At 42.2% G+C, this 27,660-nt stretch overlaps 1 protein-coding gene across 1 annotated transcript in view; it reads right to left on the reverse strand.

Annotated features, from left to right (window-relative positions):
- The window catches only part of pip5k1ca (phosphatidylinositol-4-phosphate 5-kinase, type I, gamma a), a 51,174-nt gene that overhangs the window by 16,848 nt on the left and 6,666 nt on the right, over positions 1-27,660 (reverse strand). Inside the window, exons 2-10 of the mRNA XM_083970863.1 lie at positions 13,980-14,011; positions 12,711-12,797; positions 12,387-12,517; positions 12,093-12,210; positions 8,936-9,088; positions 4,265-4,564; positions 3,252-3,460; positions 1,919-2,002; positions 1,605-1,653 (exon numbers count right to left, since the gene is read on the reverse strand). Of these exons, the coding sequence (XP_083826989.1) occupies positions 1,605-1,653; positions 1,919-2,002; positions 3,252-3,460; positions 4,265-4,564; positions 8,936-9,088; positions 12,093-12,210; positions 12,387-12,517; positions 12,711-12,797; positions 13,980-14,011 (1,163 nt within the window). The remainder of the gene's footprint in view (positions 1-1,604; positions 1,654-1,918; positions 2,003-3,251; positions 3,461-4,264; positions 4,565-8,935; positions 9,089-12,092; positions 12,211-12,386; positions 12,518-12,710; positions 12,798-13,979; positions 14,012-27,660) is intronic.

Below are 27,660 nucleotides of genomic sequence, written 5' to 3' on the forward strand. Positions count from 1 at the left end.
AATAAATACTGAAAATAATAAACATGGTGGAAATTGAGACAAATGGCGGCCCCATGTTTTTCATCACACTTCCCAGAAACTGTGTGGCTCTGATCAACTTCTCCAGTCCAAGAAATTTTCTTGGCTTTAGCTACATTTACTCAAGATTGAGAATCCCTTCCTGTTTTGTTGTGTTAATCAATCCCACTCGAGTCAGTAAGTGATAAACTCTACCAAATTTCCACTGAGATCAGATCTGGCAGCAGCACACAATGTAAAATGTTGTGTGTGGGCTGGTCAGAGCTGCCAGTCTTCAAAGCACTGGACTCTTTTTGTTTGTGGAAATAATTAAACCTGTGTGTGTGAATTAATATGATTTGTTTATATTAATAAAATCCATGTTGTAATTTAATACCCACACAAATTTCACAACAGAAAAGAGCTCTGTTTCAGGAACACTCTTAAAGGAGAATTCCGGTCATTTTTGACCCCTAAATCATTGTCCTGATGGTCAATGATTCATTTTTCAACCACAAACACTCAAAAACAATCAAATGTCTATGGTACATGACTCGAATCCTTATGACACACCACTTTTTGAGTGTTTGTTGTGGTTGAAAAAATTGCCCCCATACTTTAGCGTTGTGGCTATCGCTAGCACTGTCTAGCCATGGTAACTCCGGTTTGCCTGCATCAATTTTAGTCGTGTTTTTTGCTCCCCCAACACTGGGTGACCATCAGGACAACGATTTAGGGGTCAAAAATCACCAGAATTCTCCTTTAATTCAAGTTTATAGTTTAGTTTAGAGCCTCTGACAGCAGGTGTGTCCCACTAATTCCAGTTCAAACAACAATGTTTGTTCTCCTGTTACTGACTGATCACATCATAAAGGTGATTTACTGTGGGAAAAGCTCAGCGATGTTTAATCTTCATGACGACGACAGAAAACAATGAGGAAGAAGTTATGGTGTACACAACAATATTAAAACACTGGCTGTATAAAAGACAACTGTGGCTGGTGGTGGGCATATCATTAACATTTGAGTAATCCATAGCTCTGCCTAAAGCTGGCTTCTAATAAGCTTTGACACAGAAACACAAACACAGCCACAGACATATTATAATATTTCTCAAAAGGTCTGTGCGCTGAGACTTCTACAATAACTGTGTAAAGAGGAAGGGGAGGGTGGAGCGACTGGAGCAGGGGGCATGTTCACAGGTTTACAGGCTGAAACGAGTGAGATGGACAGATGAGGAGGGAGATGAGCAGACAGAGATGAAAATTCACACGGATGGATGAGAGCTCTTCTTCAGTCCAATAAAGTTCCCCTGATGTGAAGCTAATAAAAGTCCTCACACACACACAACGATGTGAGAACAAATAAAGCTTGAGGCTGCAGTTAATATCTGGTAGAAGCCAAATCTAACTGTGTGCCGCCCCAGAGGAGGGCCAGACATGCTGTGAGTGATGACTGAATAATAATAAAAGGTGAAATGATATTCCTCTGTTGCCTGATAAGAAAAGAGCGACTAGAGATGTTTTGACCTTGTGTGTGCAGAGTATAGTTCACGTTCCTGCATCTGCCTGGCTGTGTCTCTATGCACAGAGCTATTAAAAACTCACCCCATCATGAACCAAAGCTTTCCACGTGTGCTCCAGTTTCTTGATTAGCCTGAGGAAACAAAGAGAAGCACAGTTTAACAAAGTGATGGTAAACATGTCTTATATATTAAGGTCAGAGGCGAATGAATATAAGCAGCGTGGCTGTAGGCAGACAGCTTAAAATGTGCTGTCTGGTGCGATTATGTCCTTTCAGTGTGAGAAAACATGGCTGCTGCCAAGTAAGGTATGCAGGGGCTTGTGCATATTTAGGCCTGGCCTGTGTCACACTGAGAGATGTAAACTGAGAGAGTGACGACATGTAATGTGATGATCACCTGTAAGACTGCAGGATGTCGATGATTCCGATGTAGAGAAGGAGTCTCTCTCCCTTTCCATTCCAAGCTGGGATACCGCCCATCCTAAAATGAGAAGGAAAACACAACAGCATTGTGAGGTTGTCATCCAGACAGCTGAACAACAGCAATGTTTGTGCTCTGTGATTTGAAGAAGAGATCCAGTGATTATCAAAACCAGACTCCAGACACATGCAGAGGTTTTCACCAGATTTTGCACAAATCTTTAAGTAATGATGACCAGCACCAGAGAATAGAAAATAACTATTATTATTACTCTTATCATAGGAAATGTTCAACATTTTAAACACATAACGCTTTATTTGAATCAGAAATGTAACTTAATGCACCACTTGTCTCTCATGCTTGTGTAGTGGAGCTACTTAATGGCATCCATTACACATTAAAGATCTATATAAGACATGCACTCTGGAGAACTCCATCTTTAGGGACTTGGACGTTATTATCTGCCATGCTTCATTTCTCCTTTCATTTCTCCTCCACCTCTGACAGCTCAGCGTGCTGCTAAGTGAACATCAGTGTCCTGCAGAGCTCAATTCTTGATCCAATCCTTTTGTCACTGTAAGTATTCACCTTTGACCAAATAATCCATAATCCCATAACCACAGAGTTGAAGCACAGTGAAGGTGCAGACGCTCAGCTCTACTCCATCTCCTAAACTGCTGACAGTCAATCAGACACAATTTGATTTAGAGATGAAACCGAGGTGTGTTGTTAATTTACTTATGGGGATTGTAAAAAGGCCAATTTTTGTTTCTGTCTTTGAAATTATTACTACATATGCCTGTGCATATTCTCATTTGTCCAGGTCATAGTATCTCAAAGGAATTTTAAATCGAAAGCAACAAATAACCAAGTCCAGTTGCTTTCGATTTAAAATTCCTTTGAGATTACTATATAATAATACTTTAGTTGTACTGTAAACCCTTTAAACCTGTGTGCCTTTATTATTTCTGAAATGTCCTTTTATAGGACAGTTTTCATGCATCACTTTACTTCTTTTTGTAAATTTAGTGATTTGTTTTTTCACACCTTGTAAAAAGTTTCTCCACTTGCACTGAAAATTACAAAATGTTCCCACTGAACAGGTTAAAATATCCGATAATGTTAATTATTTGCTTGTGAACTGCAGCATATGGCTTATAGAGGTTGCGGTTTAAGCACTTAAAGCAGATTTATTGATATTAATCTAGTCTTCCACAGTGTTTATTATTATTACCAGTACCATGCCAGCATCCCCATTTATCACCGGTTTTGCTGCCAACCTCCTCTTGTCTCTTTGGCTAAAACTCACGTGTCATCGGTGTCGATGGAGCCTCCGCAGGCTGCCCCTCCCTGGATGGACTCCATGGCTGTGGAGTACAGGGCCTTCTGCTGGGCCACGGGCCTCTTCTCATCGCTGCCGCCCTGGGAGCCCTCCATCTGCCTCTCCCGCTCGGCCTGGTCCATGTTGTGGACCCCGAGCAGCAGGCTGTAGTCCATGATCTTAAAGCTTTCCAGCACCTGAGCAGAAGACACATATAGTATAGTGGTGCAGTGATTGACGGACGCGGTCGTATAATAGGAAGCTTTTATCTCGAGTGCATAACGGCGCCGGCACCAGAGGGAATGAGAGCTGTAACACTGGAGATGTTAATACCATATACAGGACGCACAAGCTCGCACACATGAATTAACAATGTATGACGGAGCTGGAGTGTGAGCACACACTCCCTCCCTAGCCCACTCCCTATAAATGTAAATGCAAGGTGGTGATTTACTAGACAAGAACAGGCCTGCTACGAGAGCGGACACCTTGTTTAAACTTCAACGCTCTAATTTATATTGAGGGATCCTGGAAATGCCAAAAACTGCCATAAATTTCCCCTTCCTCTTCCTGCCTTCTTCTCTCCCTCCATTTACTCTCCCATCCACAATCCTTATTTCTGCGGACTATCACAATCCTGAACTCTTGTCCAACTCCATTTCCTTTTCACTTCATGTCTCTTTATCTGTCTCTTTCCCTTTGGGATACTGCATTATAGCACCACCACTTTATCCTTGCTTCAAACCTCCTTTATCCTTCCTTCTACCCTCCCTCTAATCCTTCCCTCTAACCCTTACTGCCTACTATCTACCCCCTCTCTCGGGATACTCTGGATCCTCCCTCAGAATCAGTGAACCATTCTCTCCATCTCCCCCTCAGCTCAGTCTCCCTCCCTCCTGCCACGTCTCTCTCATTCCTGTTGCAGCAGGAAAATGTGGATGGAAGTCTCAACATGGCAGCTGTACTGTATCGTCTCCCTCTCTCCACCTCGTCTTCCTTACCAGGCAGTCTCTCTGTAGGGTCTTGACGAGCGCATTGTACGTGTCCTGGTCCAGCATCAGTCCATCCTGCAGGTCCTGCATGAAGTCCAGGTCCTTGAAGGTGGGCCTGGCCTTCTCCCTCTCCTTCTTGGACGCTCGCCTCTTGTAGGTGGAGCCCTTCAGGTCGTATTTGAGGTGCATGCGAACCACGCGGGGGAGGACGTTGTTCATCACCACCACGCGGATGTTTTTCCCGCCGGACTGGACACAGTAGAGGCCGAAAAACTTGGGCAGCAAAGTGCGAGGGTTTTGATTCAAGTTCTGGAGAAGAGGGGCACAAGGAGAGAGAGAGAGAGGGGGGAAGCAAAATGTCTTGTAAGGTCTCATAAACTGGCTTGGATGTTGAGGAAGGACAAATCTGAGTTTATGTGGGGAAAGGTCAGCGGGGTCACCACACAATCTATTATTACATTTTACAAGACAGATTTTTTATATGTCGCCGAAAGCAAGATGTGCCAGAGAAATAGTTCCTGTTGCCGTGCAGCATCAGAGATATGCTCATCACTTACACACGAGCAGGAACACTTCGGTCAACAGGCAGTGGCAACTTACTCATCCCTCGCACCAGATCCAAAGAAGGGGAGGCAGATTTAGTGCACATGCCCCACAAAAATGGAACACCTTGCCTGATACAGTTAGACATGCCACATCAGTAGCCATTTTTAAGAATCTTTTTGCAACAGCATTCTGTTGAACTATGTGTGCATGTGTCCATATGTGGTTGTGTGGGTGTGTGCGCATGTGTGAGTTTAAGTGTGTGGTGAAGATGGCATATGATTGTTTACTTGCACTTGCACTCTCCGATTGATTTCTAATTGATTTTCTAGGACTGTTTTTACTCTATGTAAACCTGTTGTGAAGCATATTGACTCTGCCTTGTGCATGAAATGTGCTTTATAAATAAAGTTGAATTGAATTGAATTGATATTCATGTGGACAAGTGGACATTTTTGGCACAGAGCACAATACCCAGCATCTTTCATTCATAGGAATAAATATATATTACGGAATAAAAAATACATGAACAATGTGATGGATGATACTAATTTAGTATATTTATAACATAACATGGTGTTCAGCGTGCCGCACACACACTTTAGCTACAGTTTTTGCCATCTGATCACAGCAGAGTGCAGAGCGAACACAAATCAAGAGTTTCCTCACAGTGCTATGATACATGAAAGTGGACAGACTCAAACTGTGATTACAACGCTGCCGAGTCTGGTTACAATCAAGCTCCAGCATGAAGAGGACCCAGCCGGCATCACGACAAGGACGGAGGATTAATAATGGGGAGAGACTGAGTAACTGCCCAAGTTTAAACCCAGTGTGAAATAAATGAGTTTTACATCAGTGTCTTCTCAGTGACCTCATGGAGTTAGAAGACTTGAATTAACAGCTGGTCACAGTGTTATAACAACAAAAGCAACAACAATACAATCTCCCACTAACTAAAGGTTTTCATGTTGAACTCTGAAGGACACAGATCAGCCATTCATGTGCAGTATCGATGACAGTGAAAAGCAAAATGGATGAACTTTTTTTTTTTTGATAGTTAACTCATTGAGTGCCATTGACGTCTATGGACGTCAATCAAAATCCAACGCTTGAGTGCCAATGACGTCCATAGACGTCAAACGCAGTTTTCTGCGGCTGGTAAATAGGGACGCTCTCGCGCACACTGTGAGTAATTTTGGGGCTTCTGGGATGTGTAGAACGAATGAGACTGTAGATCAGAGCAAGAAGTGAAGAAGAAGGAGAAGACGAGCGCGATCGGTACAGAGATAACAAAGTCGGAAAAAGTTTCTATTTCTAGAGAAAAACGACGGGCAGAGCCTGGAACAAGTGTAAGGAGGGGGGCGTATCAGAGGCTGAGGGGGCAGCAACTGCTCGTACTTGTTGTATTTTAGTTGTTGTTGTTTTGTTTTTTGTTTTGTCTTTTGTGTGTGTGTGTGTGTGTGTGTGTGGGGGGGGGAGGGGGGGGGGGGGGAATGAAACATGTGAAATGAAATTTTCAGATGTCTTACATGTTTTTGAAGCCAAAATTAAAACGGATAAATCACTGTTTTTCTTGAGAGACTCTCTTTCACAAAAATGCATTTTTCTCAGCTTTCTAGAAAAAAAGTGGTCTTTTTGGTGCAACCAGGCTCTATTCAGCTTAAGATATATCAAGAATGGAACAAGGTACAAACAAATGGTTTTTTCCCTAGTCAAATAGAGAGTCCCCTCTTTCCTTTGAGCTGGTTGGTGTTTTCAGAGTCATAGTACAACATATTCTCTGGGTCTTGACATATTACTCAAAATGCCCCAAAACGCTGGCACATGGCACTGACCATTTTATAAAAGGTCTGGCACTCAATGAGTTAATGAGGGCCCTGTTTTTAGTAAATCATTCACTTTATTTTCACAATAAATAATTTCAATGATCTCATTGGTCTCACTAAATGAATAACTTCAGCTCCCTGAAATATAGTATACATTTTTATAACGTTAAAACATTATTAATAAATATAAGTCTATAAGAAAGCATATGTGTTCATTGTAATTCAAAATTATTTAGTGTTTTGTCTGATATCATTTCAACTATTAAGTTCCGTCAGTCAGTAGAAATGTCATTTTCTAACCATTTAATAGACCAAACAAATTAACTAGATTACATAAAAATGTTTCTAAATTAACCAGTGATGAAATAATAACAACAGAGCTTGCTGATGTTATATGAAATACAAACAACAACAACAAAACACCACAGTGCTGTCAAGACGATGACCTCGGCCTCTCTCCTCCATCACCAATCGGAGCTGAATATTTCAGTAGTCAATCCACACAAATGAGGTTAGTCGGGCTCTGTGCTCAGTTAAAAACCTGCTTTGACCTTGGGACCTGTGCCAGCAGCTCAGTCCCATTAGACAGATGAGAGAGCAGAGAGAGAGAGAGCAGTGGTCCGTACGCAGTGATAACGCAACAACATCCAGGAGTTCAAGTAACTAGCAGACTTAGAGAAGGAGACAGAGGGCGGATGTGGAAGTGTGGCTAAAAGGAGCAGCACTCGTGAGTGACCTTCAGCAGAGAGAGAGAGAGAGAGTGGTGGAGAGAGCAACACAATGAAAAGAAAGAGAGAGAGAGAGAGAGAGAGAGAGAGAGAGAGAGAGAGAGAGAGAGGGAGAGGAAGCATTCTCTGCCGTCAGCCACACACGACCCTTCTGTCAATGTGAAGAGGGCAGAGCGGTGACGAGCCAACAACACAGACACGTGAGAGAGAGAGGAGGGAAGAGAGAGGAAGAGAGGAGAGAGGGATTGAGAACAAATATAAGCATGGAAGGGAATCAGGGTGGGAAACGAGTGGATTAAAACACGGAGTGAGAGTGAGAGATAAAGGAAAATAAATTACACCAAGAGTGTCGCTGCAGCAGGAGGGGTGTGTGTGATAAGATGTTAAAACGTGAGCGGGAACAGAAAGACCGACCGGCCGTCTAATAGAAGAGCACATACATACATACACAGAAGGGGAAGAGGTGGTTACATCACTGTGATCTGTATGCTGCTGCTGCCCAGAGCCAGACTCCTCTCCTCGGCCAGCCCACCGCCACCGCCAGCCAGTCAGCTGTGGACGACGTGTGGAGCTTCACCAATGACTGCACTGCCTGGCTGCACGGCACGGCACTGCACGCTGTCTGTTGTCTGTTTTTTTTACAGTCGCTTTATTTTCTTTACCACATCTCTACGTTGTTTTGCCGCTTCTTTTGTGTCCATCTACGCTGTTTTTGTGTCGTGTTTTTTCTCTCTCAGCCCTGTTTCCTCAGTCCACCAGCTCTGACCCTTAAGGCTACAGCCACGCTACATGAGCCTGAATGTCTCTACTCTCATTACGCGGCCCCTTCTTAGACCAATTACACCTGTGAAAATGCTTCGGAGGCTGCACAACCGCAGAGATTGGAAAAGGTTACCGAAAAAGCGCTGAGCCTTTTAAACGTTCCTAAATGATTAAATGAATTCCTGCAGTGGTCTTTGGCCACGGCTGGCGGCACATGAATGGACTCCCAAGGCCGAGGAAGACGGTGAACTTGAGAGGCTGGATCAGCAGCATGGACATACATGGAGCTGACTTTGTTCTGAGGGGGGTGGGGGGGGGTATTGTTGGTGCAAGTCATGCTCTGTTAGGTTTAAGTACAGTACATCCGGCCAGTGTCTTATGAAAGCGCATGGCCTGAGGTTTCAGTCGGGGATGATAGAGCTGTTGATGTCACGCTCGGGGCAGACATTTCCGGGCTCTTACATAAACCTGACATCTAAAAAAGTACCACTCAAAATAAGGGCATACGGAGAGTTTGGCATTTAAGAGTTGCATGTGTGCAGTGGCCTCTTCAGACTGAGCTACATGAACACACTGACAGACCCCCCCACCCTTTGCACAGGATGTAACTGACTTAATAATATCGAGATGAGCTTATTGTTCTGTATGAGAATAACATGGCCAATATTTACTCAACATATATTCATCTAAATCCATGATGTGTTTAAAAAGAAAAAGCTAATGCAATTCAAATTATTAATTGAGACAAAGAACATCTTGTTTACATTCTTATTCACACCCTTTCATTGCACACACACACAGTCCTACTCCATGCTTACCATGTAGTATCCAGGCAGCAGTTTCTGTAAGAACTCAGCCTCCTTGTGCATCACGGTCTTGATGATGAACTCGTCATCCTTCGTGAGATAGAAGACGGAGCCGCTCGCTCCAGGATTGGACAGCTCGATCAGCGGCTCGTTACACAGGGAGTACTGCAAGTACACACACACACACACACACACAAACAGAGATTTAATGGTTTTAGAAAATTAGGAAACCCTTTAAAAAAAAAAGGGAGAACGTGGTACTAAGCTCAACACTGAACTCACACTTAATCCAAAACGTTTCATATATTATATGTAGTTGTTCACAGTGGGCAGTGCAGTGTTTGTGGGTATTTGATACACTCAAAGAGATCTGGTTTGACGTCACATGCCAAAGCCGTTCCCCTGGGCAGGCACACGTCTCTGTCCCTCGCTCTGGAACAAATACCAACTTTTTTCTGTCTTTTCCAGGAAACCCGTCTGTGTTATTCTGAACCATCTAAATCTAATTTCATGGAAAAAGAGCAGCTCCAAAAGGAGGCGAGAACAGAGGACAGCAACAGTGGTATCCGACAGCACCAGATATAGAAAGCCGGAGTGAACGGGGGAAAAAGGAAAGGGAGGAGGATTTATTAGATTTGTTTGTTAATGCATCAGATTCCTTCTGATGTGATAGTTACTCAGCCCATCCACTCCCTTTCTCTCCACGGCTTAAAAGCAAGTCATGACAGAGAGAAAGACGTGAAGCATCCCCCACATCCTTTTTGCTAATGGTTCCCTTTTTCACATTTCATTCCATTTATTTTTTGTCACATCAAAAAAAAACAAATGAACACAGTGTAGAGGGAAAATGTCCAAATGAGCTGGATATGGCCACAAGCAAACTGTGGCATGTAGCATCCCTGTATCATATTAACAACTACAGTCCCAAGGTCTCACAGGTGGGACACAGTCTTTTTGAGGGTGTGATTAAAATACCTTAAAGGCGACAGTTGTGCTGGCAAAGCTGAGGGAGGAATATATTTACAACACAAACTTAATCTGTTATCATCAAGTTCTGTGGTAACCGACTGAAACACAGCTTAAGAGATAGTAAACTAATTCACTGTGTGTAACTATGGCTATGTGCCCCCTAAACACTGCACACTGTGCCAAGAAGACAAATCATGTGAAATTGTGGTATTCGTGTATTCTCCATTGTGACACCTGTCAGTTGTTTAGCCTCTGCCGAGTCGAGCAGCTCAGCTCACCCAGAGAAGATGAACCAGCAACTATTTTAACTAACCATACGAATGCATCATCAGCTGTCCAAACCTGGCCACAGCATCGACTGGGAACAGGTCAGAAAAGGTCCCACAGTGATGCTGGAGTCAAATCCATGTGCTGAATGTAGGCCGAGATGAGTTTGACTATTTTTATACAATTCATACACATATTTAACACCTGAATAGTTTCAGGTTTGACTCTGACTTTTGTGCTGTTTATGTAACTGCTCTTTCTCTGTCTGCAGTTTGCAGTGGTGCTTAAGGATTCTGTGTTTCATACTCAAACCCTGGTTTACACCCAAAGCAGCACACGCATGCCAAATGTGTTCAACATAAATGAATGAATGAGCACACAGTGCCCGGCTTGTTTAACTACACTCCTCCCACCTCTATGGAAAACTCTTTTAAATGTGGACTAATCCGTGTGAAGAGAATCCAGGATCATCAGCTTCTCCACCACTATGAATGTAATGTGATACCTACATGTGACATTAGGATATTACTTTAAATTTTATGCCTCCAAAAAGGGGTTTAGATTTAGTTTCAGGTGAGGAGCGATTAATTATGTTTACAAAAAAGAGTGTGTTATTGGTTCATTGTTTTGTTTCTCTATGGACCTAATCTAATCAGTCTGAAATAAATGATATATGTGTGTACATTTTGTTTTCTCAAGCAGGACAGTAGTCGGGTACAAAGTAAATGATGGCACACATGTATGAACAAGCAGCGTGCATCCACGTAGCACCCATACATCAATAAACAGTGCACATGGAACATGCATCAACAGTGACTAAGCGGTGCATGTATAGTCTGCTAGACTGCTCAGAGCAGAGCAGTGAATCATGCAGCCTTCTGTTCCTCCTCACTGATGTGGAGAGAAAAGCTACAAACCGTCCTTCCTCCTCCTCACCCATCCTCCCTCCTCCCTCCACCCTCTCTTGTGCTGTCTCATGGTTCCTTTCCATCATTCATCCACTTGCAGCTCTCTCCAAACATCCCATCTCTCTTCCCCACTTGTCAAAGTTACCGGTAGTTATTTGCTTTTCTTTTGGTGCCTTTACCTTTTCTGTGTTTACATTTGTTATACTACTATATACTTTTGTTTTTACTTTACCTTACATTTCTCCGTACATGAATATTTGTTGCTCTCTGATCCCAGAGAAATTGTTATGAGATCTGAATCTATATTTGATCCTGGAGACTTCCTGTGTAGCATCCATGCTATGTGTTTAAAAATCCCTTTAAATCATTGAGGCACATATACTGGTTTGGGATTTGATAATTATTAAATTAGATTATTCTTTACTGCCTCCCTTAACAAGGGCCTTTAACAGGTTTTCAGTGTCTCTGAGTCTGAACACAGTGTAGAGAAAGAGTAGGAAACATGCAACATGTGACTCACGCATCTGCTCAGCCTGCCTGCATAGAGTTAATATTACTGTAACATGGGATATTTCAGGAACAGACGCGCTGCTCAGTTGGAGAGTGGTGGCACTCATGTGTTTGTAGACGCGTGTGTGCAGTGTTAAATACAATGCGTTCTAGGAATTTAAGCCGTTTAATTTATGACGTGTAGAAAGATGTTTTAGCATATTGCTGCCATTTCCACCCAAATCTGAAAGGACCATTTTACAGACTTTAACTAACACCATCACCAGTCCTGAAGAAATTGGGACTGTTCCTTCCTCTCAACTGTGACTCATTCTTGATGCAAGTTTCCAGCAGTGCAGATGCATGCGTTTGACGTCATTGTTTTGGCCATGCTTAGCTGAATATACTGCTATTGATAAAGAATTGATAAGTACAGAGGCATACAAGACAAGTCCAGTGGTTTTGACAGTTTACAATTCTCAATTCCCATCCGTGACACTGACACAGCTGGAAGTGAACAACAGACTAAATCTTACCAGGTAGTCATCTGGCCTGATGCCAAACAATTCTCTGAAGTAGCGGAAGGCCACAGGAGCGTACGTTTTGAAGCGGAAATCAGGGAAATGGTGCGCTGGAGTGAGGTTGCTCCCTTCACTAGAGGACAGAGCATCAGAGGACAGTAATCACATTTTATATAAGAATACATACATACAAAAAACAACAACAACAGAGAACCTGTCAACAAAAATCAACTGCATCAATGCTGTATAATCCATCTATGCACTGAAAATGCACTGCTGTGGTATGTTTTGTTTGTGTGTGTGTGAGACCTGGGGAAAAAGATGCTCTCCACCACGTAGAAGTCCTGCATCAACACATCTCTCTCGGGCTTGGAGCTCAGGTTGCCCACTGTGTAACCGATGCCCAGCTGGATGGCGCCTTTCAAGGCCGAGGATGTGGTCTGTGGGGAGAGAGAGCCAGAGGGAGATAAGTATGGTGTGAGTGAGGTGCTAATAAAATACACTTTACTATCTTATATACAGGGAATAGACAAGAAAACGTTATTCTCAATTGGTATTAAAGCTGTCTCTGTTACTCACACCTAAAAATTAAATAATTTCTCATGCTGCCATGTGCAGTCTGCAGGATGTTACCTTCTTGTAAGTAGTTTCTCCTGATGCATCCACTCCTCTGTGACCAATCTTCTTCCCCTGACCGGGCTGGCCTGAGGACGAGGGCATCTGGTGACACAACGAGAGGTTTGTGTTATTGGAACAAAGGGATTTGCACCTGTTTGTTAAAATTGATTATGTAAATATTAAATCAGGGGATTGATAAAATATTAATGCATGAAAGCATTTTAAGGCTTTGATGTTTTTCACTGAGCAGCCCAGGTGTTCATTTTGAAGCAAAATATAAACTCTGTTGTATTCAAAAGCATCTTTATTTCGTAGAACTGAAGTCCCTAAAACAATCAAACCCAATTTCTCAGAATGAGAATCTGCTGTGAAACTGTTTCACTGATAGAAACTACAATGGGAGTTTTCAATCCCATTGCCAACATCTCATACAGTACATACTGCTGGTGCTACTGTAAATTGTTTTCATTCAGTTCTTTTGTTTACATTGGCGAGTAGGATTAAATGTTGTCAGCAGACTAAATATCACCCAGTTCCTTTAAAGGGATAGTTAAACATTTTGGCAAATTGGCCCATTGCCATAATCCCTATAGTCATAGCAGTAAGTTCGTTACTTTTAATTGTCGGTGCAAGCTATTTTCAGAACGGCGGAGCAGAGCCGTGAGCTGCTCAGAGCTACGCTACAAAGGCTAATGGGATTTCTTGGTTTCCCTCATCAAACTCATCAAATACACAATCCAACAACTCCAAAACACTCTGGTGGACAAGTTGTGACCTGCACATTCACCACGCTATGAGTTGTCTTAGAGGTAAATACAGAGAATTACCTCTAAAACAACTCAAATAGCTTACACCGACAATTAAAGGTAATGAACCTACTGCTATGACTATAGGGATTATGGTAATGGGCCAATTTGCCAAGATGTTGAACTATCCCTTTAAGAGTTTACTTAAGTGTACAGCAGAGTATCTGTGTGACAGCTGGATTAAGTTAATGTGAGCCAAGATGTCCAGCACAGACAGTAATAATGTGACATTTAAATATATTAGCTTGATTAAACTTTCTGGTACTCTGACATTTGTAGAAGTTTCCTGCACCAATAAAGGAAAATGATGTGCGCCGTTGTATTTAATGACCTCTAATCAAACTGTTATGATGCAGTGGGTTTTCATTAGTGTCTGCTTAAAACCACTATGACTAGATGTCAATGTGGCCGATCAAGAGAAGACCTGCAGAGAAGATAATAAGAGAGCAGCTGATCACAGGGACAGACGGCAGCTCACCTCTGTGATGAAGGCTTTCTTAGCAGCAGCATCTGAGACAGAGAGAGAGAGAAAGATGAGGGTGTTAGCTGTGAGTCTCCAGTACTGAGCTTCATTAGTTCTCACTGTGACAGAGATGAGTCCTAACACAGCAGTCCAGCATTATGTAATAACAGTGTCAAACACACGAGTGTGGCGCTGTCAGCTGGACGAGCCACAGGAACCAGGCGCACCAGCTCAGAGGGCACGGAGTCTGATTCATACATGCACACATGTGTCAGTTTGTTGCTCCACCTCTCTGGTCAACACTGAAATGTTTCAGCCTGTATTTGACTGATGGTCATGAAATCCTGAGGATGATTCCTAATGACTTTAGTGATCCCTCCTCTAACAACGCTGACAAGCTGACGTTTGTCACTGACTGTTGGATCGATTACCAAGACATTTGTTACACTCACCAGGTCTATATTTTGATTTTGTCCAAGAATATGATTTATCACCTCAAACCTGCTGAACTCACAGAATCAGCCGTACTTTGTGTTTATTAATAACTATTGATGAATTGGAGAACGTGTTAACATTGCACCTGCTACACGTCAGCTCAAGCACTGTTGTGTCTCACAGAGCTGGAATGACTCATGTCGTCAGATTTATTGATGAAAATAACAATAACAAAAATACCTTAATACTTTAGACCTGATCATGACAAGCCAAAGATAAAAGATAAATAATATCCACTTGTAGTCAAAAGCACATGTGTCACATTCTGGGGTCAATGTAAAAAGTTCCCACACGTTAAGAACCTATAGGTTTTAATGTAGGTTTGAATATATGTGACATACATAAAATTGGCCGGTTTCATATATACGCATATATGCTAAAATATATGGTGCATATATGCTGCATATATGCACAGATAAACTGCATATAGGTTTCATATATGCGCATACTGTATATCCTCAGCGCATATATCCCCATGAGGATAAATGCGCATATATGAAACCTATATGCAGTTTATCTGTGCATATATGGTGCATATATGAAAACGGCCAATTTTATGTATGTCACATATATTCAAACCTATATTAAAACCTATAGGTTCTTTCCGTGTGAGTTCAACATATGTGCCGAAGTTAAAGTGACAGTAAAGTACAGGCTGGCAGCTCTGCAGCTTTACGAGGCTAATATTATAATGGCTGACATATAGTACAACAAGAGATTAAAAGGCCAATCATGGCATAGGAATCTGTGTGTGTGTGTGTGCGTGCATGTGTGTTTGTTTGTGTACGCGTTTATCATATAATAATGTTGTAATAATGGCCTCTAGTTTTCTGTCCAATGGCAGGATGCTGGCAGTAGAGAAAGGCAATCAGACAGAGGCCTGTTTTTGAAATGAAGGCCTGAAAATAGATGCATGATTACAGTCATATAACACTCAGCATAATAATGCAGACAAGGCTACGGAGGGCAGGAACGAGCGAACACAAGACGAGCAAAGAGTGGAGAGAGAGAGAGAACGAGGGGATGAGAGATGGATTCGGACAGAGCAAGAGTGAAGCTGATTAATTCCCTCTCTGTTATAACTGTAACTAAAATCACACTCACGCAGATGGTGGAATTTATCAAGAAACTGCAAATATGTTTACAACAGCAACAGCCCAGTCTGAGTGTAGTGAATAAATAAATCAGCGATGAGATGGGATATTCTTAATCTTATGAACAATATCAAATGAAATTTTTCCACCAGATTTTCTGGCTGATTTAACAGCTTTATTATCATTAATGACATAACATTACTTTCTGGTGGACTAGATCTGCTTTGTAGGTCACTGTGTAGATGCATTAGCTACTTTGTTTCTACAGCAGACAAGACAGTGTGATGGTGATCCAGCATGAAGAACACCAGGACCTTGAAAATGAGGCAGCTATATGGACGTCATCAATTGTCAGGTTTATCATTTACTACAGTCACATAGACACATATCCTGTGTGAAAAAGGATTATAAAGACAAAGGAGGAAATCTGAGCAGGAGTGGGAGAAGACGACTTTCATGACATAGTGGCAGCAGGAACAAAAGCCAAAGGGAGGGTGGTATTTAAATAGAAACATAAGTGTGAAAAATAACACATGTTCTGTAGGGTGGAGAGTTGGGTGAGATGCATCAAGCTGCTTTTGAAAGTTCAAACTAGACAGGCTCACATTACAATACAATAACATTTATTATTTGATATAAAAAGGCCCCAGTCGTCCCATGTTTTCACTGGTTGTGCACAGCTCATTCATCCGTCTGGCTTCTCTGACTGTATGTGTGCATGGTAGAATAATAATGAGTGAACACCGTATATAATCTATACAGTCTGTATTGAAGAAAGAAATAGCGCCTACTGTTCCTATATAAGCCCTCCTGTCTCTTTCAGCCACAACAGCCTTTTATTCATAGCGAACATATTGATCTGTCACAGCAAGGCGCAGGTGGAAATAGCATTATTAAGCGTCTTTAATTCCACCTGCGTTTTTCCAGCTGCTTATTTCAAAATGTCTTCAACAATAGCTCCTGTTTATCAACACTGTCGACCTTTTTACAACAGACTTCACAGAGCAGGAAAAAGCACTAATAGCAGAACAAAATGGTTGCTGGGAAAATTGTCTTTTTTTCTACCTGCCGCAATTTTGTTCCTTTAAACGAAACAGTGAATAGGGCTGGATAGGAAAGAAAAAAAAAAAAAAAAAAAAAATATATATATATATATATATATATATATATATATATATATATATATATATATATATATATATATATATATATATACACATTTTTATTCAAATGGCGCCAAATAAATTCCTAAAATCCAAAGATCAATCTTTACATTTGAACATGTTCATCTTTGCTCAATGTTGTGTCTATGCAGTGGTTACCCCAGCCTGCGTGTTGTGTAAAATGTCTAATATAAACCTGCAAAAATCGCTAATCCAATATAAAATGTAACATACAGTATGTTTAGTAGCTTTACAAGCTGCCTTCAGTGACAACGTCCTGTAAATTATACCATGAATAATTACAGTCTGGTGGATAATTGAGGAGAAATAAGGATGACAGATGATAAAACAGGACTTTCAAAGACCCGACTGTAACATCAGCACATCGTGATTCACTGTGTCCCTCTCACCCGCTGAGACATTAACAGCTATAACCTCCACCACCCTGTATCACTCAGGAGTGGGACGGCATCTTCACAGCTTGACTGTGTTTTCAGCTGAATTGATAGCCAGCCGCTCTGGTCTCTGTCTCTGCCTGCCGCTCGTGGATGCCCATGTGACTGAGCCACAGAATCGCCTGTTTGCCCCCCTCCTCCTTCTGCTCTGTCTCTCTATCTCGCTCCCTCTGTCACACACACACACACACACACACACACACACACACACACACACACACACACACACATTCACATTCACATTCACACTGCGATGAGCAAGCCGAAGCGTGCCAATGCATTCCCGGCAACGCTCCCTTCAAGCTGAAACACCCAGGAAATAAAATTTGAGGGGAGAAAAAAAAGTGATGAAAGACTGTTTGCAATGCAGATAATTAAAGAGGACGCTCTGCTGTTTTTATGGTACTGTGAAGGTTCAAGTGTGAGGATGCATGTGATTGGCTGGCTAACTGTGTGTGTGTGTGTGTGTGTGTGTGTGTGTGTGTGTGTGTGTGTGTGTGTGTGTGTGTGTGTGTGTGTGTGTGTGTGAGTTTAAGAGAGACATGACATGTTTCTCACTGCAGCCACATCTCTTCTTTTCTGCATGCACCTGTTAAGACATAGTGTGTGTGTGCATACTGTAGGTAATAGTGAGTGGATGTATGAATGTATACTCCAAAGTATCTACCGTATATACTTTGCTTTCTACACATATATATATACTACTGTCTTAATAACAACAATAACAGCCTTCAACAACTCCATAATGCTAATTTATTCTAATATTCCTACATCACTGTGTTGGTACCATGGATTGAAGAACTGTTACACTCATGTATTCATCTCTACCTGGAAAGTAAACCCACCATTCTGTATAAATAATAATAATGATGGCAGGAAGGAGATGGGTCTGGGGAAGGGAGCGATGAAGAGCCGTGCGGAGCTACATTTACATCTGAGCTGTTTAATTCATGTGAATGCCTGACTGCAGTGTAATTACATTATGATTACAAGAACTCAATGAGAGTGCAAATGACACAACCGTGGTGCCCTGCAGCTTTTCCTTTAATCCTATAACACTAGACTGATAACAGAAACTGAGAGACATAAAGATGATGAGGACACAGCACAGTGAGGAAAGCCAAAGGAAGAAGTTATGAAAGGGGCATTATGGGATAGAATTACAGAGGGTATCCTGAAGTCCTGAGTAACAAAACAGGTCTGTGCTAACTAAACTCAACCTGTGAGTGTATTATAAAACACATCAAAGCAGTACTGTATGTTAAATAATACAAGTCCTCAGGTGATTGTTTGTGCCATATAAGGTGAGTTTTCATCTGCAAACACAAACCTCAGGAAGCACAGGAGTCTTCTGTGATAACATGTTATCAGTGTTTACATCCCTCCATCTACCTTTAACAAGCACCCAGGTAATTTCATCCTTCTTGTGATAAGGGGCTGCAGAACGAGGACATGTGCAAAAACAGGTCCTACTCCACCATTATGCTGCAGCAGCAGTTTGTAGGACTCTTCAGGGGATGGAAAAACAAATAGAAACATCTAAACCAATAGCCTGTGGCTCAGACTGTTGCCTAGCCAATGCCGCTATGCGTTGGTTTAATGGCCCACTCTTACAAGCCTTGAGAGAGGTCCATTACTGGCTGCTGATAGCCACGGGAAGTGAAGCGAGACGCAGTCTTATTTATGTCATTTTCACACACGAGCCTTGTGTTTTGATGCAGCAATATAAATCACATGTTCAACCAACGTTTGACCTTTTTGTCATATGAGGAATCTACAGTTTAATCCCTGCTTCTTTCCAGTTCACATTAGACTATCCATATGTGTCTTTTTTTGCCAGACTATACTATGTAGGAGCTTCATCAGACATCACAATGTTGACACAGGAGATTAAACAGTGCAAGACATTCATGCACGTGTTAAAACAGATTTCTGGAACAGTAAACACAAAATCAAGAAGCGCAGGTGCAAACCACCACTGGTCTGTTGTGATAAAAATGTTTTACGGCCAAGGCGATGACAGATACATGTTAGGATATAATGAACATCACTGTTTCCAGACTCAGAGTGTAAACATCTACATGTTTTTATACTGATTCAACAGAAAATGTGAAAACAGATCACTGTTCACAAAATACAACAAGACTTGGTCATAACCTTGCAGTGTCCTACTCCCTGTGGACTGTGTATAGTTGATGTGTGAAACTGAGGACGTGGCTGAAAACTGTTGTGGAAACGCTGTAAACAAACATCATTGTGTTATATTTGCATTCTGCCTTTTGTCAGCCGGTTTCAGGCCTTTATCTGTTTGCGTCTGTCCTGCTCTCTGTGCTCACATGTCCAGTTTTCTATGCAGCCAAAGCCAATAAAAAATGTTCATTTAGATGTTTTTTTCTGCATCTGAACAAGCATGAAATAGTGACTCCTTCTCCCGTTTGAATAGCCATGGTTGGATGCTAAAAAAAAACAAGTAAAAACTGTTATAATAGAAACTGTTTGCACACACTCACTTTGAAACGGTTACGGCCAACGGAGAAACCCCCACTCAGACATGTGGCACTCAGCTGACCAATGGTGCAAATATGATGACTTAACTCTATCACTCAGTCAGTCATTCAGTCAGTGAGGGGCATTTGCAATAACAGGCTCCGCGGTTTAAAAAGAGTTTCTTGTATCATCTATGCGTCTTTCCCACCTTCTCCCTACAGTTACAGTTATGTCTGATACTAAGAAACAAACCAACAGACTCTGTTAAACTCATTGCATGGTCCTCCTCAATGCGTAAAGTTACATGACCCATATTCATCATTTACATCTGCAATGATAATCACATCTGTATCATTAGTGACGAAGAAGACTGTTCTTACATTTCTCCGTTGTAGCGTCTTTATTTTACATTGTTTAAACTGAGCGTCCTAAAAGGTACATTTGGACTAACAGGATCCTTTAATCAATATTGATGCCCATACCAATCATGTGTATCAGTTACTCTACCTATGTCCAAGGCGTCTCTGTTGCTACAGAAACACCCTGGCCACCAAATCATATTTTTGTAGGATGTAAGGGACATACAGTATCTGTTTGGTACAAGACCCAACAAACATCATGTCATCAATTCTGATATTTCTTAAGTGATAATGAAAAGCAAAAATTACCATTCACACCAAAATGGCAATCATATGTCCCAATCATAACATCGCCCCTTAAAATGTTTATCATGTATATTGTGCAGCCCTGATGACAATGGCACTACTACAATTTTACTACTCTACATGTAAACATACAGATGTCACACAATTCAGTTTAAACACCTAAATCTGATGCACGTACAGATGCTCACTGTTCATGTTAAAATTATTTTTTTTATCATCACCTCCTGTATGCTGCTACAAGCTCTTCAACACACAGTATTGTATGAAATAAGGCGTCTTTAATACTAACACAGCCATATGCAAAAATACATAACATCAAGCTAATTCCTGTTGTTTATGAGAAGCAGGAGAGTGCAGATCCAAAGAACTCTACCCCTGGAAATACATATGGATGCCAAGTCAGCTTGTTGTAGGATATTCTGTTTCTCTTGATCTCTGAATGATTTACAGGAGACGTTTCTTAAATCATGGTGTAAAAATCTTTGACATGAATGTGTAAGAACGGCTGAGACACTATTGTAATAACCAGTATTACATTCCCTGACCTCGACCACGGCTGAGTACATACATGAGAGATAATCTGCTCTGGCCTCCATGTTCATATTGTCTCAAACACACACACACACATACAGTGACTTGTGCACATGCACTTTTTCTCCCTCTTGTTTCCATGGTGCCGCAATTGAGGTCACCCAACATTTTTGTGAGTAAGGCACGTGTGCCTGGAATCAACAGACAGATGCTGCCTTCCACGTGTCCTCGCACGCTGCTGTTAAACAGGGCATTAGCACAACCATAGGGGAATATATGATACCAAGCAGACACACACATGCATGCAAACCACCACCATTAGTTCACTCATTATTTTAAGCATCCACACAAGGACACAATAGGGAAACAATATAACCACCAGCAGCCTTGTATAACATTGACAACAAACACTCACTGAAACAAAACACAATAATAGACTTGGTCTGCATTACTGTTATTTCATTTCACTGGGTTTGCTGCTTTAACGAGCTGAGATCAGTTCATCTAATTTATCTTTGTTAAACGATCAACTTTTTGACACTGAAGAAGACAAAATTCTCCAAAACTGAATCTTTGTTTTTTATTTTTACACTTCATCAAAATGTGGTTTCTTGTTGGCAGCGATGTGGTGAGGTCGTTTGAGTTTCAGCTGTGATTGCATCTAACAACAAAAGTGGTAATAATAATACGTCCTCAGAGCAGCACTACCTCATCAGGCGGTCTGGACTTTTTTTTAAGTGTCAACACTGTTTTTTTTAAACTTCTGGAGATTAAAGGAATCAGTGTTTCCTCTTCATTAACACAGCTGTTAATGCTAACCACCAGTGGCGTGCACTGGGGGGGGCAGGGGGGGCAGCCGCGTTAAAGTGCCCTCTAGGAGCCAAAACGTGTGCTAAAGTGCCTTCTTCCGTGGCAAGGACGCACTATATCTGCCCTTTTTTTTCCCAATCGCCCCTGCCCTTCAAAAAGTCTGTGCACGCCACTGATGCTAACGTTGGCTAAGTAGCATGTTAGCATGAGCAAAACTTAACAGCTCTAATCTAAAAAAAAACAAAACACACACACTTGTGTGTCATTGTACACTGTAGGGAGCACTGATGTACTGTCTGCGTTGTCTGGCCCAGATTGGATCAATAGTACGACTCCCTGAGGACGAGCTAAGTAAGAGGCCGTCTGAGATGATTGTTTGTTATCTCTGCAGAGGCTAAGTGATGGCGCTCCGGCTATCGATTGGGTGTTAATTTTTCGTCCTCCTGCAGCAAAGCAGTGTTTGATTATTGTGTCAAAGTGTGCCTGACCTGATCCGCGGAAAGCCAAAATCCACAACACTGTCAAATCTAAAGAGCGACCTCAATACAAAGAGGAGTAAAATACAGTCGGCTCTGATGTCAGTGTGGTACCCAGTGAAATGTGCAGTGGGATTGTGATGTTATCACTGACGGCAGAGGACAGAGCCATTTGTTCTCTTGCTGCTACAGAGGTTCAGACAGCCCAGCCGCCTCCAGGACCTCTCTCTCCCTCTTTTTTTTAATTTATAATATGTTAATTTATGGTCAAGCCACCGTCGCCTGGTTCACACCACTCAGGCAGGAGGCTTACGCAACAGTGATGGTTGCTTTTTAGACTGAGGGTAAGCAAACTGATCCTAAATCAGTGTCGTCAGGCCATTCCACCTCTGAGCCCTTGATCTCAGTAGCCAGCGGGCTGTGTACTTTTCCATGACCACACCAGTCAGCCAGTGTGGTCCTCATCCTCCGTCTCTGGCCTCGGACCAGGGTGGAAACGTGGAGGCAGTAAAAAGTCCTAATAGAGTATGTTCGGCTTTGCACTAGTCTTAGAAGTCTTATCGTCTCTTTAATCACTTTTACTTCATGGTGCACACACATAATGATTTCCAGTATTCTGATATATCTGTTGTCGTCCTTGACATCTCCACAGGTCTGTCAACGCCGAAGACCAACACACTTTTTTTTTGGTGCTTTTCCTGTTAAAGGGATACGCCAACATTTTTTATTTTTTCGTGTCTTGCCTCACTCCCGAGTCCATGACAAGCAGATAGACACCATCCTTTCAGCTGTGCGTTTTCTGTATGTAAAGGGCAACGGTTGTTTTATTTTGTGAAAGTAACCAGAAGTGCGTTGGTCACAACGTCCAGCTTGAGTAGCACCGAATTCGTCCGAACAAAATTGTAAACAGCTGGTATTTAGACAAATTACCGACACACTGCTGCTCTAAACTGCTACTTTCTCGCCTAAAAATGTTTGAAATGTCGATAAAGTGATATATTTACAGAGTTTAGAGCTAAAATGAAATCAGCTTCTGACTGCTGATTTCGGCTCAGGTAGCAGGCAGGCTAACACTACCTATGCACTTCCAGCGTTTGAGCTAAGCTAATTACAGGTGATACGGCTCTATTTCCCTTGTTACTGCACGCACAGTCGAAAGGATGGTGTCTATCTGCTTGGACTTGGGAGTGAGGCAAGACACGACATTTTTTTTTTGCCGTAGCCTATTACTTTAACTGTGTTACGCCAAGCAACATGTGGTAGTTTCAGCTCAACCTTTAGTGAGTGTGTGTTTATATTTAAGGTTCAACATTTTTCACTTATTCACTTTCTTGGAAAAATGTTGGATAACAACATAGATAGCGCTTTCATATTTGTATACTAAATATGAAGCCAGAGTCAGGAGATGGTTAGCTCAGTTTAGACAGTGAAGACAGGCACAGCAGGGTGAAACAGCCTGGCTCTGGATGAAGAAGCACCTCTAAACCACAACCTGTCGTTTTCACTTCTTTTTATGTACAGACCAAACAAAAAAGTTATAAGATATCATTTTGATGTCCACAAAATGTGACACTTCTTTTAGAATTATTTTTTTAATGACCCTGTTACTTGTGTCAAAGATGAACCTGCAGCGTGTGATAAGACACACAGGTGAGTGATTGCATGTCACAGTGTCCTGGTTTCTATCGGAGTAATCCAGCCCAATCCAACCAGCAAACAGTGTTTCTGTAACTAGGACACGGTGTTACCATGCACAAACACATTAAACAGGATACTCTCAAATCCTGCTGCTAATGTGCATGTAAACAAAGTCAGCATTTCTCTCCACCGGTGTGTAAGTGTAGATACGTATCTGTGTGTGCATCTGAGGATATCAGTGATTCCTCACAGCTGACCATCACTGCAGAGTTACTACTTGGATGGCGATAGTTATAATTAAGGAGTCATCAACTTCCTAATGCTAAGCTTTTTCAAAGAGGCTTAAGCGTTCCTCGCAATTACGGCACTCTGGCAGAATAATATCCTTACAGCTTATCCTTACTTCTTCTGAATGTAAACACACGCAGAGGCAGCCACTAGGCAGACGAACACACACACTGAGTAATGCCAGCTACTTACAGACTAGGGAAGTATGGCTGAACCCAGCTCTGAATACACTGACACGACTTAAACCGGCATGGTGGCATCATGGGCGCGCACGCTTCTCCCTCAAACACAGATTTCCCTGCAGCGTTCCTCTGGTTTACTGAACAAAGCGGTGTGCACAGAGGGGGAAAGCCACTCCGTCCTCTACTGTCAGTGCATATCATACACTTTGTATAATACAGTGAATGTGTGGGGGGAGTAAAGGGGGGGATGGGGGGTCTGGAGAGGACAGCGTTTCACTGCGCCAAATCATCCATTACGATCAATAGCATCAGGGAGGCAAGCAGGCTTAATAAAAAGCTTCCTGCCGTCATCTGGCTCAGAAAAAGCTCCTTTTAAGACATTAGACGACGAGTAGAGTAGAGACTGTCGAAAGAAACACAGCTGCTTATTAATACAATGTTGTCTTCTTTTAAATACCATTCACAGGATTGTAAATGTGAGTTTTTAATTGATTATGTCAATTGCTTGTTACATCTGGATCACTATAAAAGGTGGTCACTGTTGTTTTTCCTTCAGACCAGATGTAATTCCACACTGAGCCCAAACAATCTAGTTTTAAGATTTCTATTTTTCTCTTGTGGAGAACATGAGACTAAACTACCAACAGATCATTACTCATGCAGATGAAGCTACGAGACAATGAAAATAATCACATAGTGCTGCAACAATTACGATAGTGTTACAATATTGATTAAGTCAAACACTGTGGAAATACAGAATTAACTAAGACATATAATCAGTAATTTAATATGTTGGCCTGATCTTGCACACAAGCTGAAAAGAGTGATTTCCTAGAGTAAAACTCAGCAGCAGACACCACAGAGTTTCTCAAGACCAGTGTTTCTCAACCCTGGGGTTGGGACCCCACGTGGGGTCGCCTGGAATTCAAATGGGGTCGCCTGAAATGTCTAGTAATTGATTTATAAAAAATTACTAATAGAAATATATTTTTAACTAATTATAATTCTTTTTAAATTATGATTAAAAACACCACACTCAATCTTAAACAACTGTATTCTATACTTTCTCGAATATAAATAAAGTTCAAATAAAATGCAGCATTTATGGTAAAAATATCTGAGCTGGTGCATCTTGATTGATGGCGGGGTCGCCAGACATTTGTGATGTCAAAACGGGTTCATTAGCCAAAAAAGGTTGGGAACCACTGCTCAAGACAACAAGTTTTTGCTGAACTGTAAAACAACACAGGACAGTTACACAACAGACTTACACCTATGATTTAAAGTCTGGCCTTTTTCAGCGTTTCAGAGGAGGAAACACAACAACACACAGTCTGGAGTTGTTCTGGCTCGATTGTGGTTCACCCGGACAAAACCTGAATCTTCTGAGGTTTTACAGACAGACAGCCAGGTCTTGGTCACTATTACATTACTATCCCTAATCCCAATCCCACTGGGCAACTGGACTAACTGTCTGGATTATCAGGATAAGATGGCACCAAAGCAAGGACAGGTGGAAGTCAAGTGACCGTCTGTCTGTTTCTCTACTTTGCTGGCACCATACTGCGTCTGTTGTGTTTCAGCATTAAGGCCGTGTACCCAATTAGTCTGAAACGGACACTCACTGACGCTGATGATAACAGGAACGTCTTTTGTTATCTGAAAAGTCAGTTTTCCACATTTCTCCGCTGTGAAAGGCTGACAAGAGAGATCTTGTGATTGAAATGTAATCATCAATTAAATGCCACACCTGCCAGTACTCCGCTACGACCGCCCGCCTTTACTGTCCTAATTCATTTATTTAACATTCAACCTGACAATGAGAAGTAGCTGAAATGACTGGTTTGGCAAATACCGACGCCAGCTAATGACACCAGTCTAAATCTTGCCGCCACTCGTCAGTTACATCTTTATTTCATCAGCTTAATGGAACAGGTGGATATGAAAGTGTAATTTTACCTCGGAGAGGCCTGGAAGCTCAGCAGACATTAAAATGGAAATTGAAAATGAGGAGAGTTGTCTGTGCTGAGCAAGAAGAGTCTGGCTGCTCAGCTATGTCCTCACAGAATAACGTAAAAACTATACTGACAGCAGCCAAGACGGCAGCAACTCCTCGCTGTCAGGGATGCAGACGTCTACGTGTGATCATAGGAAATTTGGAATGACGCCTTTAAAACAGTGTGACTCAACATATGGACTGAGCAAACACACAAAACAGCGGAGTGGAGTTAATACCTCTGGATTCACATTTTCTCCTGGACACTAGCTAGTGGGAATGTTGTATTAATACCATTAGATTGATATGTCAAGTGTGTGTGTGTGTGTGTGTGTGTGTGTGTGTGTGTGTGTGTGTCCTGCACTCCCTCTGGGAGTTTTTTCTGCTCCTGGAGAGACAGGCAGGGTTGAGTAGCAGCACCCTGTTCTCTGGGCAAAGCTAAAAACAGCTCAGTCCTCCTGGCAAAATGACACACACACACACACACACACAAAAATACACAAGTGCTCAAACTCTTATGCAATTTCAGTATGTTTTTCATTACTGAGCTCCCAGATCAGGACTGAGCTTAGTGATCCTTGCTGATCCTCAAAATGCAGTGAAAGCTGTCAGCGAAAAAGGTCCTTTTATGGACTGAGGAGGAGAGGAGAGGAGAGGAGAGGAGAGGAGAGGAGAGGAGAGGAGAGGAGACAGAGGAGAGGAGAGGAGAGACAGAGGAGAGGAGAGGAGAGGAGACAGAGGAGAGGAGAGGAGACAGAGGAGAGGAGAGGAGAGGAGAGGAGAGGAGAGGAGAGGAGAGGAGAGGAGAGGAGAGGAGAGGAGAGGAGAGGAGACAGAGGAGAGGAGAGGAGAGGAGAGGAGAGGAGAGGAGAGGAGAGGAGAGGAGAGGAGAGGAGAGGAGAGGAGAGGAGGAGTCATTGAGGTGGAGTTAGTAATACAAAACTAACAGCATGGCGATCAGCCTGACTTCTGTGTGCTGCTGTGTTATTGCTGAGAGCAGCATCTTGTGCCGGTGGTGGTGACTCAGTAGAGGGTAATCTGCTTTAACCACAGAGGGAACAGAGTTGCACAACAGCGCACGTCTCTGCTGCTCACATCAATTTCATACCTGCACTGAAAAATCCACATACTGTAGACACCTGCATGGTCGGTGGCAATACGGAGCTGAAACACAAACATTATGTCAAACTCAAACTCGCCCAGGAAGGAAACACACAGCTGTCTGTACACAGATGTTTTTGTGTTATTTGTGAAGAAGCTGGTTTTCATGACGCTGCTGATATGTGGCCCCTCACAGCGCTCCTCTGCAGGCTGCCATCTAAATGAATACATGGAGTACAGATGATCCGAGTGGCACCACAGCTGTGCAGCAGCAGCAGCAGTGAGTTACTCAGCCGGAGTGTGTGCTATCATTTA

This window comes from Trachurus trachurus (assembly GCF_905171665.1).
Source record: "Trachurus trachurus genome assembly, chromosome: 4".
NCBI classification, from domain to species: Eukaryota; Metazoa; Chordata; class Actinopteri; order Carangiformes; family Carangidae; genus Trachurus; species Trachurus trachurus.